The sequence below is a fragment of the Ciconia boyciana genome, chromosome 8, assembly GCF_034638445.1.
Source record: "Ciconia boyciana chromosome 8, ASM3463844v1, whole genome shotgun sequence".
In the NCBI taxonomy this organism is placed as follows: Eukaryota; Metazoa; Chordata; class Aves; order Ciconiiformes; family Ciconiidae; genus Ciconia; species Ciconia boyciana.
Genome location: NC_132941.1, coordinates 21,320,798 through 21,338,438, shown reverse-complemented (window position 1 = coordinate 21,338,438; position 17,641 = coordinate 21,320,798). Strand labels below are relative to the sequence as shown.

Genomic DNA, 17,641 nt, shown 5'->3' with positions numbered 1-17,641 from the left:
ATCTTGGACTTTGACATATTTTGGTGGAACCTTGGGGTATCATTTGGTGTTTTGTTTTGTTGGGTTTTTTCCTGCCACTGGGATTTGACTCCTATCCTGAAGATTTAATACTTGCTGGAATGAGTAATTTTTGGAATATCTGCTTAAAGTTTCTTCAGTATAAGCTTTACCATGCGCATCTGGTGGTGATTAAAGCATCTGTATGAAAGGAATAGTGTACTTAAAACTGGCTTTAAAAGCCCCTCTGCCCTTATGGTACATTAACTTGATTCCAGTAAGGTTTTAGATGTAATTTCAGAGTATTTTATATTCCAGAGAGTTGAAATCCGTAATATGGAAAATTTTGTTCTCGTCAATACAAATCATAAAACTGTATAATGTAACCTAATCATGTAAAAAACATGCTTTTCATAGGGCTTGTACAGGAATAATGTTGATGCTCTATAAATTTAAACTTTAGAATTTTGTTTCAAATATTATTAATCCAAAGTGTGCAATGATATTAATTTGTCATAGTTTGTAGGATTAAACAAATATTTTAAAATGCATACTGAAAGAAATAGCTAAAATAAGCTTTGGGTTTGGGTCATGCGTTAGTTGCGATTTGTTTCAGCTCATGGTGTGAGTCAGGAGCTCTTTAAAACAAAAATAAAGACTGTGGTTCAGTCTTTCTTTATATACCTCAGGGGAGACAGCACATAAACTACCTAATGCTTCTCATCCATCATCTCTTCCTCACCCCGCCTCCATGCCCATGGTGATCGGAAGAGTTCACTTATACTTTCTGAAAGAACAATTGTGTGTAGTGTTTATCATTAGACTTGCTTCCTCCCTCATCTTCTTTCCTATATGCTTTTATATTTTCTGTGGCTTTTTGTTTTAAAATGTTACTTTGTCTGAGCCTTCTACTTTTACTGAAATGACTTTTTTTTTCCTATGAGTTTTCTGTTTTAAAAAACCAAACAAACAGAAATCCCCAGAACACAAAAACCACTGCAGTTTGCATAATATTCTTTATGGTATCCTTTCTAGTTTTGTCACTCAAACTAATTTTAGAATGCCTTTTAAAAAGATTGCTAATGGCTTTGAATGACTTCTTCATTGCTCAGTTTTACTCAAAGCTTTCGTTACTTCTTTTGGCCCTTCACAGCTGCCAGACTTCTAGGAGAAGTGTTTCTCTCCCATCCCAATTCTTTTTGTACAAACAGCATGAGTAGCTGACTTTCTTCCTTTTTAGGGTTTAATAGCTCCCTTGGCTTACTGATCACTAGTAAGTTGTTCTTGATGAAACCGTTATCTGCAGGTTTCTGCTTAACAGTTATAGTAACAGATCAAGTTATACCTCTTATTTCCTCAGAATAAACAAATCTTAATCTCTTCAATAGGGTGATGCTTAGGGGATTCACAGGCTCTTACTGACATCCACATGCATGACAGTTGTACTTTGACACTTTGCTGGGGAGGGGAAGGAGAGTTGCTGAAAGTGAAGAGGACAACTGAAGTTTGAGGCATGATTCAGTTTTTGTAACAGGGATGTAGCACAGACAGGTTCAGTGAGCAAAATAGGTCCTGACTGCAGTTATGTACAGAAGGTGACAGTAAGATAAATGCCTAATCTTTTGCTATCTTTCAGTATCTTGAACATTTAGGATTACAATATTCTAGAGCATCAGTTTACCACTCATGACAGTATCATTTGATGTTGGTCAAAGTTTTATCTGTAAGTTTTTATATTCAAACTTCCACTGATCATCATTTTTATAAAACGCATTGTCATCATTGCTATATGGTTTTTCTTCGATTTGCCATTGTACTCCTCCCCTTTGGTTCACTGACTATAGCCATTGGCTGAAGAATGCTAATGGTAGCAGGGTATCTCGTTCATCACTATTTTGTAGCATCATATTGACTATCGTTGCTCTGGTTTGGACTGAGGTACGATCCAGGTTCTGCTACAAAGGTTCAAGTGTCTGCCTTTATTAAATCATTGAAATTAAAGTATCTGTATTCTCTGCTAATGAAATGGCTTTTTGTTGTCTTTCTTTTCTACTGAGCCATCTTCAGCTTCATTTTTGGGGGTGCTTGTTCTCCATTTCAAACATAAATTCGTCAATATTGTGCATGCTTTACATTATTACAAGTTTTCCCTATATTTATTATCTTTTGGTTAGAGATCGAGAAGAGAGGTTGGCAGCTCTTACTGCAGCTCAACAAGAAGCCATGGAAGAACTACAGAAGAAGATTCAACTGAAGGTATAAAAGGATACTTTAGTTGAAAAATACGTCAACAATAGATAATTTCTGCAAAATTATTTTCTGTATGTATGTTTTATTTGGTGAAGATGTTACAGTGCACTGTACAGTGTCCTGAATTGCAGAACTCTACAAGAAATTTTTATTTAGACTTTTGCATTAAGAAGAGGACCTTGCTGTATAACATACACTGTGTAGTTTGGAAAGAACAGGACTGAGCTCTATGGAATTGATTCCTTTCAAAGCTTTGAACATGAGAACAAGTAAACCTGTACTTTCCAAGATAAGTCAAAGTATTTTTGAATTAAATCATGAGGAAAATCAATATGTAAAAACTCTCACACTGTTTGGTGAAGATAGCACCTTGTGTGATTGTTTGGTGAACTATCTAAAGGTATTGAAATTGATGCCGTCAAGTGCGGCATGCTATTTCCTTTTGTTTCATGAAGGGCTCCAGTTATTTCATAAAATAGGCATAAGGATCGAGCCCCTTGTAGTTCACCTGTTCAGGTGAATTGACTGTCCAGTGGAGAACCAAGGTATCAGAAGTTTTGAAGAGAGATCCACTATTTTTCAACAGATGTAAAGACTTCTAAAATGATAAATTATATTTTTAAGGTTCTGAGGTGGAACTACATATTAAAGTTTCATTTAATGATAAATTATGTAACTTTTTATTCCAGGATGGTTTATGTATATGTACAAATAATTTTTCATTTCAGTGTTGTTCTTTGCTGTGATCCCAGTCTGAAGCACCATGGCTACATTTACTTGTACTGTAAAATGCAGGTTTTTTAATTAAATGCAGGTTCATACCCAAGCCTCTGATTTTAAATAATAGTTGAGAGTTTGTTCCATTCTTATGAGGGTTAGGTATGAAAACCCCCTGAAAGAATCCAGTGAACTGTGTCTGCTACTGCAGATAAGTAACAAGTAATTTATTTTACTTCAGTTTGTACTTTCTGATTTCATATCTGTCAGTGAAAACTGATGGCCCTACGCAAGTTATATATTTGTAGAATTTAAGTTGAACTTCTATTCTGTACTAGAGTGTTTCATTAAGAACAAAACCAGAACTGAGATGTTAAATTGTAATAAAAAGATTTACAGAAGGATTTGCAACAGATTATTAATTGATAATCACCTATAAAACAAAAATGGTGCTGATTGATTTTTTAAATCATAGCACAATGCTATGCCATAGCATAATAATGCCTATGATGTGTGGTGACTTTTAATGCCTTTCAGAAATAAAAAATAGTTTCAATTTAACATTAGCTCTACAATATTTGTACAATAACTGTACAATACTTGGTATTTCCCAATATTTCTTTGCACAGTTTAATTCCATTTGCTGTAATTAAATGTGTTTTTTCTTTGTTGCTTTGATTATTTTCCATTCAGCATGATGAAAGTATTAGAAGGCACATGGAACAAATTGAACAAAGAAAAGAGAAAGCAGCTGAATTAAGTAGTGGAAGACATGCTAATACTGATTATGCACCAAAACTTACACCATATGAACGAAAAAAACAGTGCTCATTATGCAATGTAATGGTAAGTTGGATAGAGGGAATACTGTCAGAATTACAAGGCCTTGAAGCTACAAATTGTGCTTCATTCACAGATGAGAGTACTGCACATCTACTGTGTCCTTGCTCTGCTCTTGTAAAGTGCACCTTATTTTGGATTCTTCTGTCTATAAATCAGGTGGTTTAGGGAAGACTTGAAAGAACTGTAGAGTTGTAGGTAGAATGGAGAGTGTGGACAGTACTCAGTTATTCGCTGTCTCTTCTAAGAAAAGCAAGAATTTGGGAGCATCGAATGAAGGTAGTTAAAAGCTAGATTTAAAGCAAAGTAAAGAATGTGGTTCTTTACATAGCAGGTACATGAGCTGTGAACACCTTGTTATAAGATCCTCTGGATATTTGAATTTAATCTGAGTTCAGGGGATGATTGGGCAAGTTTCACTGGATTGAAATTCACTTAAGGTTACTGGATACAGAGATACCACACCAAGCTCAAGAAGTTATTGAACTGAGTTTGGTTGGAGGCTTAAAAGTGTTGAAGGGGAGAATCAGTGTTCGCTTTGTCTCCTCTTTTACTTTTCCTTAGGTATCTTATTTTTTGGTCACTGCTGGAAGCCAAGTAGTTTGCTAGGCAGACCTCTGATCTCAACAGGGTATCTCTTCTTGTGTCTGCCGTTCCGTATGTCCCAGCAATGGTGGAGAAGAGGAAGCCAGACAGTCACTGAGTAGGAAGCAGGGAGATCTGTTCTTGTTGATAACTGTTTTTACTGATTTGCAAAGACTATGCGTTATTGAATAAAGCTGTGTATCCTACTAAGCATTATTTGTCTTTAACTGCTGAATTAAACAAGATTGCATGGGATCACTTCAGGCTGTGCTGGAACAGAAACTCAGGTTCAGCAGACTGGAGTCTTGTATATTCACTGATCATGCATTTCAGAATGGAAGTCCAATATATGAAGTTAGATTGAAGTCAAAATGAGATGAGAAGCCAAGACTTTTTTTAATCTCTTATTATACTGCTGGCTAGCAAATCATTATGTAATTTACTCTTAAGTCCTGCATAAAAGATGTTTATGTAAATTAGGTTGAGGAATAAAGTACTGTGCTTGAAATTCTGAACATACTCCCGACAAATTGGCATATATTATATTTAAAATACTGTTATTTATAGATTATGGAATTATCAAGGAAAAAAATTGCTATTAAGTCATTGTCATTACAGATTTCATCAGAAGTGTACCTTTTTAGCCACATTAAAGGGAAAAAACACCAACAAGCTGTGAGAGAAAACAGTAGTATACAAGGACGAGAGCTTTCAGATGAAGAAGTGGTAAGTTTTGTAGTGTTTTATTCTATATTACTTCTAGTTGTAAATGCCATCCAGCTGAGTAGCCTAAGAAAGTCTTGAAAATTCTTATCAAGGAATTGAACAAAAATATTTGTTCAATTAGCATGGGAATAATAGTGCCTTTTTGAATACAGACTACCAATGAAAAGGAACAAAAGAAACAGTGGATTCAAGTACTTCACGCAATTGCTATTTGAAATAGATTGTGTATAAAATGTGACTAATTGCTTTTCTATTAATCCAAAGGTGGTTTTCATCTCACTGTATTTATCTTTTCATCATAAAAATCTGATGTGTTGCAGGTGTCTGCATTTTGCTTTATGTTTTTTTGTTGTTGTTCCTTCCTGTTGCTTAAAATATCTTAGTCCTTTTTTAGGTTATCAGATGTGCTATCCTGTGCATCAAGGTCAATAATGGTGAAAATTGTAGTGCTAAATTACTTTTAAAATGTAAGATTGGAAATGCTTTGCATGTATTAGCGTTGCTAGAAAGAACAATAATTACTTTTTCAGTAGCTTCTTTAGAAGAATTGACACTTAGGGTGATTTTCAGGAAGCATCGAGGACATTTTATACTAAATCAAGAAACTATGCTGTTTTGAAGAATAGACTTCTGATTGGTTGTCTGATTTAATTTCTCGTTGCTGCTGCCTGAATTGAACTACAGTATTAAGTCAAGGCCTTTTCTATGAGACAAATTATAACAGTCAGACTTCGAGTTCTGTCTTATCCAAAAAATTTGTGAATGCCCTTGTATTATACCTGTCAGATGTTAGGAAGAAATACTGTACGAGCCAATTCTCCAGAGCTGATTGAGATTTAACTTCATTGTCTTCAGAAATCTGTTTCCAGCCGAGCTGATTCAAATGATACTGCTCAGTACTTCTAATTTTTGGCTGTCTCCTTCCTTCCTTCACAGTTCTTGTTACTATTTTTATTTTTTGAAATCTTCTCTTTGTTTACAGCTTCTTACATCCAGTAGTAACATCTTTTCTTTTCCTTACTAAAAAGCTTTGGAGAGTTAAGTCTCTCAGGTACTGAAATCCACAAAGGTGGTTATCACTGGAAAAAGAGAAAAAGAGAATTGGAGAGATACAGTAGTCTGGAGGAATAAATTTTTGCTGAGTTGCAGTTTGCCTACCCCTTTCTAACTGTAATGAAAGAACATAAACTATCTTTGCAGTTTCTTTTTTCCTCTTTTACCGTGGTTAGTGGGAGTTGTGTGGTTTTGGATTTGGTTTTAGATGCCAGGTTTAACTAATTGAATATATGGGAGAAAGCTTCATACTGCATCCGTTTTTCTAGAAATACAAGCTGTGAGTTTTCCCAGAATATTTCATGTTGGTACATGCACCAAAGTGTGGGCAATCTATAATATTGAAATTTTCTTGTATCTATCTAGCCTTTGCTTGTATCTGTCTAGCCACTGATAATTGAACTATGGTTCTTGCTGGGCAGCTGTCTCAGATGAATATGGAGGAAAACAGTGAATTTCTTTTGACTGGGTGTTATACACTATTCACAGCATCTAATTTGATAGCTTAACAATTCCATCTTCCAGAAAAAGGGATCACATTATAACAGCTGCATTTGTGCCCAGTTGGTGAAAAAGAAGTTCCACTAGAGGGCACAGATATCTTGATCTTTGTGTTGTCCAACATCATATGCTTAAATCCAGTGTTTTTCAGTGAAACATTTTGATGTGAACTTAAGATCAAGATTTAAGGTTAAATGTGTGGGCTTTCTTGAATGTGTACTTAGTGCAGGAGCAAAAGGCGAGAATGATTTTAACTGAATGAACAGCTTCATGATTACAATAGCAGATTTAAATATCCTTAATCAAGATGCCAAATCAACCAGTATTTGGCATACTGGCAACATATGGATACTTCCATTGTTAGATATTTAATATATTATTTATAGCTATATTTTAATTAGTCTGAGTATACAATTCTGAACTGTACTATTGTAATCTGAAATTTCCTTGGCCTGAGGCCCTCTCTTGTTTTGTTTTGTTTTTTTCAAAGAGCAGTAATAAGATATACATGGTAGAGATGTGGTCAGTGTGAAGTAGAAAAGCAATTGTATTTATCAATCTGCTTTGTGTGCCTCTTTATTCAGCATGTATAGTTAACGCCAAACTTTGCCTCTCCCACAACTAAAGCATTCAATAACTTTAGTTAAGTTTTGAAGTACTTGAGAAAAAAATTCCCAAGTATTCTATAGAAGTAAAACCATATTCCAGGGAAGTGTTGTAATATTCATAGTTACTTATTAATAGCTGTTTTCAATTTTTTTAGTCAGTGAAAGTATCTGTAGTGAGAACACACTTGTACTACTTAAAGTTATTACTTGTCATCTGTGATGTCTTTAGATTATATACATCTTGTCTGTGACCCTTCTTCTTTGACATAAAAGATGTTATTTATATCACCTTTGACCTAATAAAATTTCACCTTTAACCTTATGCACTTGACACCTCAGATAACTTACTCTTGATCTTTGACTCATTTTGCGTTAAGCCTGTTAAGTATAATAGGTAGCTGCCTAGAAAGAAAGCTTTTTTTAAATTGTAATCCGACCATTGAAGTCCTTCTGTGATTTCTCAAGTAATGATAAAGAAATTCTAATATGTTTATTTTGACCGTATTGATATCACAGAAGGTAAGATTTAAGTATCTCCTTAAGACTTTGGAAACTGATTTAAGTAAGTGATTGCATAATATGTCTTTACACAGTAAGGGTTTTTGTTGGTTGATTTGACTGTAAGCAAAAAGTTAAAAGCTGTACTGGATGATCATTGACACTACTTTCTCTGGGCCAGGTGGATGCTGGTAGTTGATCTTGCCAGATATAAAAAGAAACTATTATATTCTAGGTTTTTTTCCCTTTGCTGTAGCATCTATAGGTTCTGTTATTTTACAAACATTTTCAGAGGTAAAAGTAGACTTCATGTTGGAAAAGTTTTCCATTGTTCTAGAATTAGGCATTTATTGTGCTTAATTCCGGCATATATTGTGCAAGAGCTGACAGCTAGTATTAGATCATCAATAAGATGAATTCACTTGTAGATGTGATATATTTGGTGAAACTCGCAAAGAAAGTAGTTTTGTTTTGAATTAAGATACTAAAAATGAAAAAGCATGAAGTTATTTCTAAGATTGTATGACAGCTTCATTTCATCTCAGCTTTTTGGGGTTTCTTCATTTGGGTATTTATTAGTCTCCAGCTGAAAAGGATGTAGATTTCTCTTAAAGCAAAAATCTATTGATATTGAAACAGTGGTTATCATGTGAAAGCAAATTAAGTTGTAGTCACATTTCTTATTTCCTTTTTAACTTTTCTTTTGTCCCATCTCTTATAAATACATTCATTCATGTAGATGGTAAAACTCTTTCAGCAGGGTAGGCTTCAGGCTAAAAGTCTTCTTTCCTTCATTGTATTTCTGGAACTTGCAATGCTATCACTGTCCCACATCATTTCACCATTATCTTCAGTGCAGTAACCATGTTCTGTCTACATTTTCTCTCTCTGCCTAAATGCATGTCGTCTTCCATCAAACTTACAGCTTCACCTTCTTTTTATATTGCTATTTTCTATGCTATTGATTTCCTGTCCCCTCTCTTAATATTCATATTACTTTCGGTTCAGCAAAAGATGTAAACAATGTATGCAATTTGTTTTCATTGACTTCACTGGAATCAATTAGTATGTTTGAAGTTATGACTAATTGTTTTGCTGAATCAAAGCCTGTGTGATACAAAGGGCTTTTGACACAAAGGCCATAACTGAAAAGGTGCCTGCTGAAAGCCATAGGACAACAAATGGTGATTTCATTAGACTGAATCTCTGCAAGGACCTTGCAGACATTTGCCCCCACCTGTAGCTCCTAGATTATCTATTAATTTTTATGCCCCTCTACTTTCCCTTTTTTCTTTGCCTTTCTTGTCTATCCTAGTTTACTCTGAGAAATACACATAACATCAGTAATCCTTACAGCTTGCTTCCTTTGAACCATTGTCCTATCTCTTGTCTATATCTCCTGTCAGTTAAATACCATGGTTTAAAGGCACTTTTTAGAGTATAAATCATGTAATTCTATGCAGTCTATGAATGTTTCTAATAAGTGAAAAGTACTTCTAAAAAACATGAAATAGATAACTTGGCAGGGGTTTGGTTAATTTATATAAGGTGCATGCTAGAATTTTATGTATTCCAAAGCAGGATGGAGGAATATTAATGAACCTTTGTTTGCATATGTGGAAAATGTGCTTTTTTTTATCAGGGAAAAAAAACTGACTCTGTTGTGATGATATAAATGAAACACAGAACTTCTTAGAGGTATATTTAGATCAAATGAAAATATAATCCTGTGATGGAGCAAAGAGATTGTTGTTGTCTGAAGACAGACAGCGTTAAAATGTGAGGATTTATAGAAAGACATGGTTGGTTGAGCCCACCCACATTCCTTGTGAAAAAACCCAGATAGTCAGTGACTAAAGCTTACTCTGTAGTGTGGGTTGTCAAGTTGGCTGGCAGTTGCAGTGCAAGTCTTTTCTGGCACAGGTCTGTCTAGATTGTAGTAGGGTCTGATTTACAATGTGCATGACTGCGCTGGCAAGTTCCCCTGGTACAGACACTGTTACACTGGCAGGACTGCGCTTTTACCAGGATGTGGTGAGAGGCTGCCTGAGAAAGCAGAGTTGTGCTGGTATGAGTTCTTTTCCAGCCATGTAAGGTTTATGGCTAGCACAACACACAAGCAAAGTTGATGTTCATACGAGTTTGACTTTCTAAAAGCTTTTTAGGGGTGAGGGGTTGTTTTTCTTTAAGAAATTGAGCTGTTTTTTCAAAGTTGTGTGCTGCTTCCATTATTTCTTACAGAGGAAATTACTGCGGGAAAGAGATGTCGGAATGTGTTCATGCCTGACCTTTGCTCTTTTTCTTCTGTATTTACAAGGAGCTTTCTTGTCTAGAGACATGGTGATGCCTGGACTTTGCTAATTATTTTTTTTAATTCAGTATGTTTTCATTAAAATTAAGTTACGTATAACTACTGTTGTGTTGCTTCAGCCTTAGCAGTATTGGGAAAAATGCTTTTTGTTTTCCCTTCTGAATCACAGTGTTTTCAAGTTCTTATATTTAAATGAAGAATAATATCCTATGAACTCCTTTGCTAACCTGTCTGAAAGATATAATTAAGCAAAATGGAAAATAATAACAGTGAAGATGAACCGTTCTTTCATTTCATCTAATAGAGGAGTTTGAGGTATTTATACCCGTGGGAATGTGGTCTTTTAAAAATTGTTATGCAAGATTAATAGTTCTCTTTTTTCTTCTTGAACATTCATGTGTATGTTGCATGTCTATTGTATTGTGTTGCCAAGGATGTTTCTAGCCATCTTTATTTATTCTGAGTTTCACTCTTAAGTAATGAAAGTCCTTAGCATTCAGTTTTAAGCTCTTCTCTTGTGTTTGATTATTCAAGGCTCTGGACTAAGGCTTTCTGTGAGTCTGATTTTTTTTTTTTTTTTTTTTTTGACTATGAACTCTGTGTGCCTAACATTTGCAGCCTTGGTCTCATTCTGGTGTACGTTTACACTCCAGTCTCTTTTGCACATTTGAATGATCCTTATGACCATTACAGTACAAGGAGATGATCTTGACTCTGCTCTGGTGGTATATCATACTTAAGTCATTTCTGGGTAATACAGTGGTATGTACAGTTTGGTCATATGTTGAACAATATTCCTGTTTCTTTTATCCACAGAGTTACAGAATATAGACTTCATTGTAAATTCTTTTTTTTTTTTTCTCGGTGTCTGATTATAGTCTTCCAACAGTAGCCCATTTTTCTTCTCTGTTGCTCAGTGGAAGCAATCTGTAAATCACCTACAAACAAGAACTCCCAATTGTGATAAAGCCCCAGGTTCTGGTTGAGTTTGCTTTACTCAATTTTTTTTTTTTCTGAGGAAGGGAGGATTTTTTTTAGAGAGGGGTTGTATGTTGCTAGAGGAATCGAGTTAGGCCAAGCATCTGTGGTCCATTTTTGTTTACGGATGTTTCATATCTGTTGGATACCTGTGCTCCTTTCAGCACAGGAACTCTGGCCTTGTAATTCTGCTGTGAATACATTCATCCTAGAAGAAGGTGTCATGAACCATCATATAATTATAAAGTTTAATCCATGATGCAGTTTGCAGAAGGTCTCTCAGTACTCTATACATCAATTCTAGTTTTTTGTACTTCGTGCAGCAATAGCTTCTTACCTTTAATATATTATAAAGTGTTGTTTTTCTTTGCAAAAATGTACATGATTAATTGTTTATTGGCCATGTCTTTAATTGTGATAGATCGTTGCCAACAGCTGCACCCTTCCTCCTTTTGGCTTGGATATCTTGAACATTCACAGCCAGTAAGAAAAACTACTTCTGGCAGGGACAACTGCACTCTCATTTGTCCCTCTCTCTTGCTTGTCCTTGCAGCCAGATGATAATGTCAGTGCCTTCCAGCTTTCTTCCCTAATCTGCAGAGTGATGCTTTCCATGTCCAGTATGCAGAATTCTTATTCTCGTGAAGCAAACAGCTTTGCTTTGCCTTCTGTTCCCACATTTTGGAGTGACAAGTGGGAAAGGGACTGATATGAAAAATCCCAAGAAATATCTGAACCTACTATTCAGAATATTATTTGCTATTTGTCTTAGTGGCAGGCTGTCATATCATTGAATTTATGGACAAACAAGGGGACTAAAAGTGCAGTCAGTGTTATCAGTAAAAATAGTATTTAGTTTGGACATGCTAAAAAGCATTATCAGTCCCTCATTTAAAAAAATTAATCTTAATTAAAAACAAGAAGTGAAGGAAAAACTACTTTTACAACAAAAGGTCATCTTCAGTTTTGAATGAATAATGAAAGTTTTTTAATGCTCTACACTGATCTTCTAAAGTACATTCTAGCATAGAAATGTGAATAATTAAAATCTTGATTTTGAGAAAATAATATTTGAGTATCCATTGCTCTATTTTTATAACCTGTTTCTTCAATTATAATAACTCTTATTAATGGTAACAGGTAAATACCTTCCTTATTTTTAATCTTCTCCATATTTTGGAGTGGATCATGACCTATGGTATTATAACAGTATTTTATCACAAACATTTGATCTCTTTATGATTAAGCATTAATAACCATTTGTGTTTCAAGCTGTCGTTGGTTATAATGTTGAAAATTGAATTTTGCATTTGATATAACTCATAGTCTGCTTCAGCATCTGTTTTCCATATTAAATATTGTCCTAGACTATGAGGAAAAAAATAAAATACTGAGGAGTTCTGTTGAAACATGTAATAAAATAATGAACAAGTATTCCTGTGGTAACATGATTTAGAATTGAACCTTAAAAACCTCTTCAAAATTTGGCAAATACATCCCTTAAGTGATTATATAAAAGTAAGAGACTGTTATTCCTGACATTGGTAATAAATATCGAAAACATTTTTAAATTATTTTCTGCAGTTACAGGATATTTTTTGTTTTGAAACAGGTAAAGATGTTAATCCAAAAGATATATGTAGGCTTCAGAATAGTTACCTATTGATTTGCTAGAATATATTCCCTATATACCTTACGTTTATACAAAATACTCCATTTGCCTTTTTTTTTCAATTAAAATGGTAAATGAATGACAGCAATTATTATGTGATATAAGCTACTAAAAGTATTTCTTTATAATCTTCCTCATGTTTATTATTTTAATGCTGATATGAGAGGGCAAGTAAAAACAAGTGTTTGGAAGTTCTGAAGATCGAATTTAGATAAATAGCTAGAGTCAGATATTTTTCAAGTTGCCTTGGTCTGCAGAATTGGGTTAGAAAACTTATAAGAATGCCTTTTCTTTCCAAACTTGCGGATTCAAGGTTGGAAAGAATACAAAAATAATAACTAGTCTTACGGTATTCTGGCACTTCTGCTTCAGTTCTGGCCAGAATCCAGAAGTACAGAAAGGAATGAAAATGAAAAATAATAGAGAAAAAAAACCTATAAACTTTTCAGATTCCAAGAAAGTCATTTTGGCTCAGTTTTTTGGGTGAAAGTCCAATAGCCAGAAGGGTTTTTCACTTATATGAATTGGTTAGTTTATACATAATGGAAACATAGCTAATTAAGCACTGTGTCACACTCTGAATAAAATGGACTATAGATTGGAAAGGTTGGTTGTTTTGTTGGGTTTTTTTTGCATGCCTATTGCTAGACAATAGGATTTCACTGCAGTGCTGCTTTGTGGTAGCACAGGACCCTTCAGAGCTTATAGAAAGCGGCAGAAAATACTTGATATACTAGGTGACGATCCTGGCCACTCCTGCCAGCGACTGACTGGCTTCAGACTGGAGGACTTTCAGAGCCTTCCTTCCCTGGCTGTTACCACTGCATATTGGGAGGAATATTGTGCTTCATGAGAGCCAGCAAGGAGCGACGTGCACACAAGAGAACAGAGAATCTTAAGTTATGACTGCCCTACAGCACCAAATGCCAGGCTGTGCTTTTCTTCTCACCTTGAGCAAATACAGATGCTTTACTGCAATATTGTCCTACCTATGCAATCTTGCCCCAGACAGAATTCATAAAAAGGCAACACTTACTTAAAAAGAAAGGAAAGGGAAATAAGTATTTGTGTTACGCTCACTCCTAATTTTAGAATGAGGAAATTTTGTTAGGAAGAATTTTGTTTGGCACACTTTACATCACAATTTAATAATGTTACTATAAATATTTGCTGAGTAGTGAAATGAATAGTAGCTTATATGTAATACAGAGCGCCACAAGTGTCGTAGTCAAAGAGGTTGGGTGGGAAAATAATTTTGCAGTTGTGTTCTGGTTTGATAAATACTTACATATCCAGTATTTCATCTGCCAAGATCTGATACATGGATGTTGTTACTGTAATCAGGGCATTAAATGGGGAGAGCTAGACAAGACTATTGGTCTTGTGAATGGGTATTGTATGAAGAGGGTGTCAATTAGGAAATCTTTTCTCCAGCTGTTGTATTTTATACAGATTACCAAGGTTCAGAATCCAGTTTATGGTATGGTTTTCCTCATCCAAACTGAAGTGGACCATATTCAACTGTATAACATTTCAGCATTTTGTAGTATTTGCTATGCTTTTCATGGAAAAATTTTGGAATTATGTTTGTTCTGGAGTCTGAAAAATTTACTTTATTTCAGAGAATATTGACAGTAATACTGTAATCCTTGTAATATAACCATGTCATATAAGAAAAAGGGGTGTAATTCAGCGTCTAGAGAAAAACTTTGTTATGAGAAGTGCTTAGTCAACTAAAATTAGCGACTTCAAGATATGAAATAAACTGGTTAGTTTTTCTGTTTCAGGCAGTTGAATGGTACTAGGTAATAACCAGCAAGAATGTGACTTCATGGGTGACCTTACTAGTTTTAGCTATAATGGTTTTGGCAACTCTGATTTCTCATGTAGTTTGTAGATGAGGCCCATCTGTTGCACTGGGAAAGCTTCAGGATGCTCAGTGACTAAAAATCAGAACAGTTGAGGATGGAGGGAGAAGAGAGGAAAAGCAAAGGCATTTTTTGTGAATAATCTAATTTCTATCTTGTCTGCTTTGTTGTGGCTGCAGTTTTACACATGCATTTAATATTAGTTCATATCACCTTGCCTGTAAACGAAGTACTGAAACTTGTACAGGAAATTTATTTCAGTTGTTCTAAAAATGTCAGTGTTATATAAAAAAATTATTAGAGATCTATATGGCTTGATTTTTAAAGATCCCAAATGACAAGATGTGTCTATACAGAATGCCATTAAATATCAACTTGTATATATTTACCAGGTTAACTTATGTTTCATGAACTTTTTCAGTAAAAGACAGTCTCCCTCTGAGAAACAGGTACGGTATACCTTGTGATTGTTAAAAACAACCTTTAGTTTTCGTGAATTCATGTAAATAACACTGGAGAGAAATAGCAGGAGTATTTCTACTCCAATGCATCACTGAGCCATCACCATCCAAGAATATATAGAGGAATATATCCAGATGATCATGAAAAAATATATCAGCACTCAATTCTTGTTTCCATATTTTGTGGCTGTACATCACAGTGTAGTACAGACTAACTGCTCTTTGTGGCACAGATTCTGCCATCTTCATGAAAGTTGATACCTTATTTTGTGACGTACTTGATCTCAGCTGTGCAACTTAAAGGATGAGTTATCAAGTATGAAAAATGATGGCAGAAATCTGATAACATAACGACCATCACAGCTGGTGCTGTTTTAACCCTGAGATAAAAAGTGCTGTGTTAGTAATTTTGCTGGTTTTGTCCTATGTATGTCTTTTGTCATACATAAGTCTTTAATAGAAAGCTTTTGAGAAGTTGCACACCTAAAATTGAGATCGCTAGTATAGAAACTGAAACTGCAATGAACATTTTTGTTAGGTGTGAATACAGATTTTAGTAACAGAAGCTTTCATTAGAAAAGAGCCTTTACCTAATAATGCTTTGCATTTATAATGGCCTAAAGTCTCCAAAGGTCTGATGGTTTACTAATATTTGAGGGTTTGGGGTGATTATCAGTCAGAATATGCTCAACATAGCACAGAATCAGGCCAGTAACGCCCCTTCACATTGTCATAAAAACAAACCCCAGAATGCCTCTATGGAGAGGGTAAATAAGTCTTAATAATTCTTACTGTATTTAGCATTTACTTATATAAAAATAATAATAAAAAAAGTAAAAGTCTTTCAGGAAGACCTGATGAGATTACCCAGTTATTTTGCATTACCTTTATTAGAAATTAAAAAACCTGAAATTCAATAATTTCATTATTGCTTAAATAAAAGCATTCCGAAGATGAAACAAGTTTACTTTCTAAACACTGCACTGGCTTCACTCACTTCCTTACACTTACACTTGGTATGTTAACCTGTCCAACCAGTGGTTGTTGCAAGTAAAATTAATCATGAATTTAATTATTTAAAGAATTGGACATACTGTACTTCAATGTGATGGAAGTGGATTTAAAAGTGGATTTAAAAGCCTTTTTTTCAGATAACTAGTAGGAGCTTAATAAAACATGGGAATAAATACTTCTACACTGCTCTGAAGCATAATATAGCAGCAGCTATCTTCAGATGTCATTCAATACTAAGCTATTAGTTATACTTGTTTCACACCTGAATGGTGTAGATCTGCCTACTATGATAATTCTATGCTTTGATCTGTACCTTCAAAAAGTGACTGTTTTTGTGACACAAGGTATTATTACTCTAGTCTTACTTTAATGAGCTGTATGTATGAAGTCTGATATTAATCCAAACTGCCACACGTGAAAGCTGAGAACTCTGAGAAACATCGTTCACGAAGGTGCTTGAGTTCACTTGAACAAAATGGTTTGTAACCATCCTGTGTGCTATTGATAGCAAGATCTCTTTTGGCCCTCACAGGCTGATAAATGAATGTGCTTGTTGAACCCTGTAGTTCTCTTTGAGTCATCTGCTAAGCCACAGATAAGATTTGGAAAAAGACATGAGTGTCTGCTAAGGGGATACAAGGCTTTGTCTCACTCATTTCTGCTTAGCGGAAGTCTGATACCTTGTTTGCAGTTGCCATCATGCAGCAGGAGGACAGCAGGCTGACTGCACCTGGATGGAGATGTTCTGCCCCTTTTGTAAGGTGGTGTCCATTTCAAAGCGCAGTGTTAATTTCATTTTGCTCTGCTGTCACTTTGAAGGACATGGTAAATAGTTTGAAGATCTGATGAAACAAAAAATGAGTTTCACTGTTGAACAAACATGTAGAACTATAGTAATAGTCCTTGTTAGTTTTGTATATTATCAGTCCTTCATCTCACTCATAAGACATGAAATAAACTAATGGTAAATTGTAATGCTAAGGTGTATTTGTTCAATTTGGAAAGCAGGGATGTACATATCAAATCCCACTGAAATAATTCATATCTTTCTTTCTTTTTAATAACTGAACATCCACAAAAAGTCACTGGTTAAGTGACCCTGAAGCTTGGTAACAAAGTAGGAGTAAGTGTCATAGTCTGTTCTGAGGAAGTCCTTTCTTTTCTTACCGTTGAAAAACTTGAAACCATCAGTTTCCTGTGAAGTTTGAGCCTTATGACCAGGTTTTTGTTTTTTAAAAGAAAGTTTAAGGGACAGGCTATTTTTAAGTAGGTGTTCGGGGGTACATCTCTCTCAGAAGACAAAAATGAACTGGGATTTCATAACCAGCACTGGGGTGGTTTATGTTCTATGCTACTACAGGTTGCTTAAGAACTAACTCATCAAAAACTGGGGTATTTTCCTAGTCTTATACTACTGAATCATGCTCAAAGGGGACAGCCTTTTGAGATACCTTAAGAAAGCTTTCCTTTAAGCACTTCTTGCTAGAATTAAATGGATGATATTAAGGAGGGGGAAAATGCTTACAAAAGCTGTTAGAATTACTGTTGCATATGGATTATAG

General features: G+C 34.9%; 1 protein-coding gene across 5 annotated transcripts in view; it reads left to right on the top strand.

The window, feature by feature from the left end:
* SCAPER (S-phase cyclin A associated protein in the ER) overlaps nt 1-17,641 on the top strand; it is a 169,172-nt gene that overhangs the window by 57,706 nt on the left and 93,825 nt on the right. For all 5 annotated transcript variants that reach the window (XM_072870685.1, XM_072870684.1, XM_072870683.1 and 2 more), the window contains exons 18-20: nt 2,172-2,253; nt 3,658-3,810; nt 5,008-5,115. In XM_072870685.1, coding sequence (XP_072726786.1) covers nt 2,172-2,253; nt 3,658-3,810; nt 5,008-5,115 — 343 coding nt within the window. The remainder of the gene's footprint in view (nt 1-2,171; nt 2,254-3,657; nt 3,811-5,007; nt 5,116-17,641) is intronic.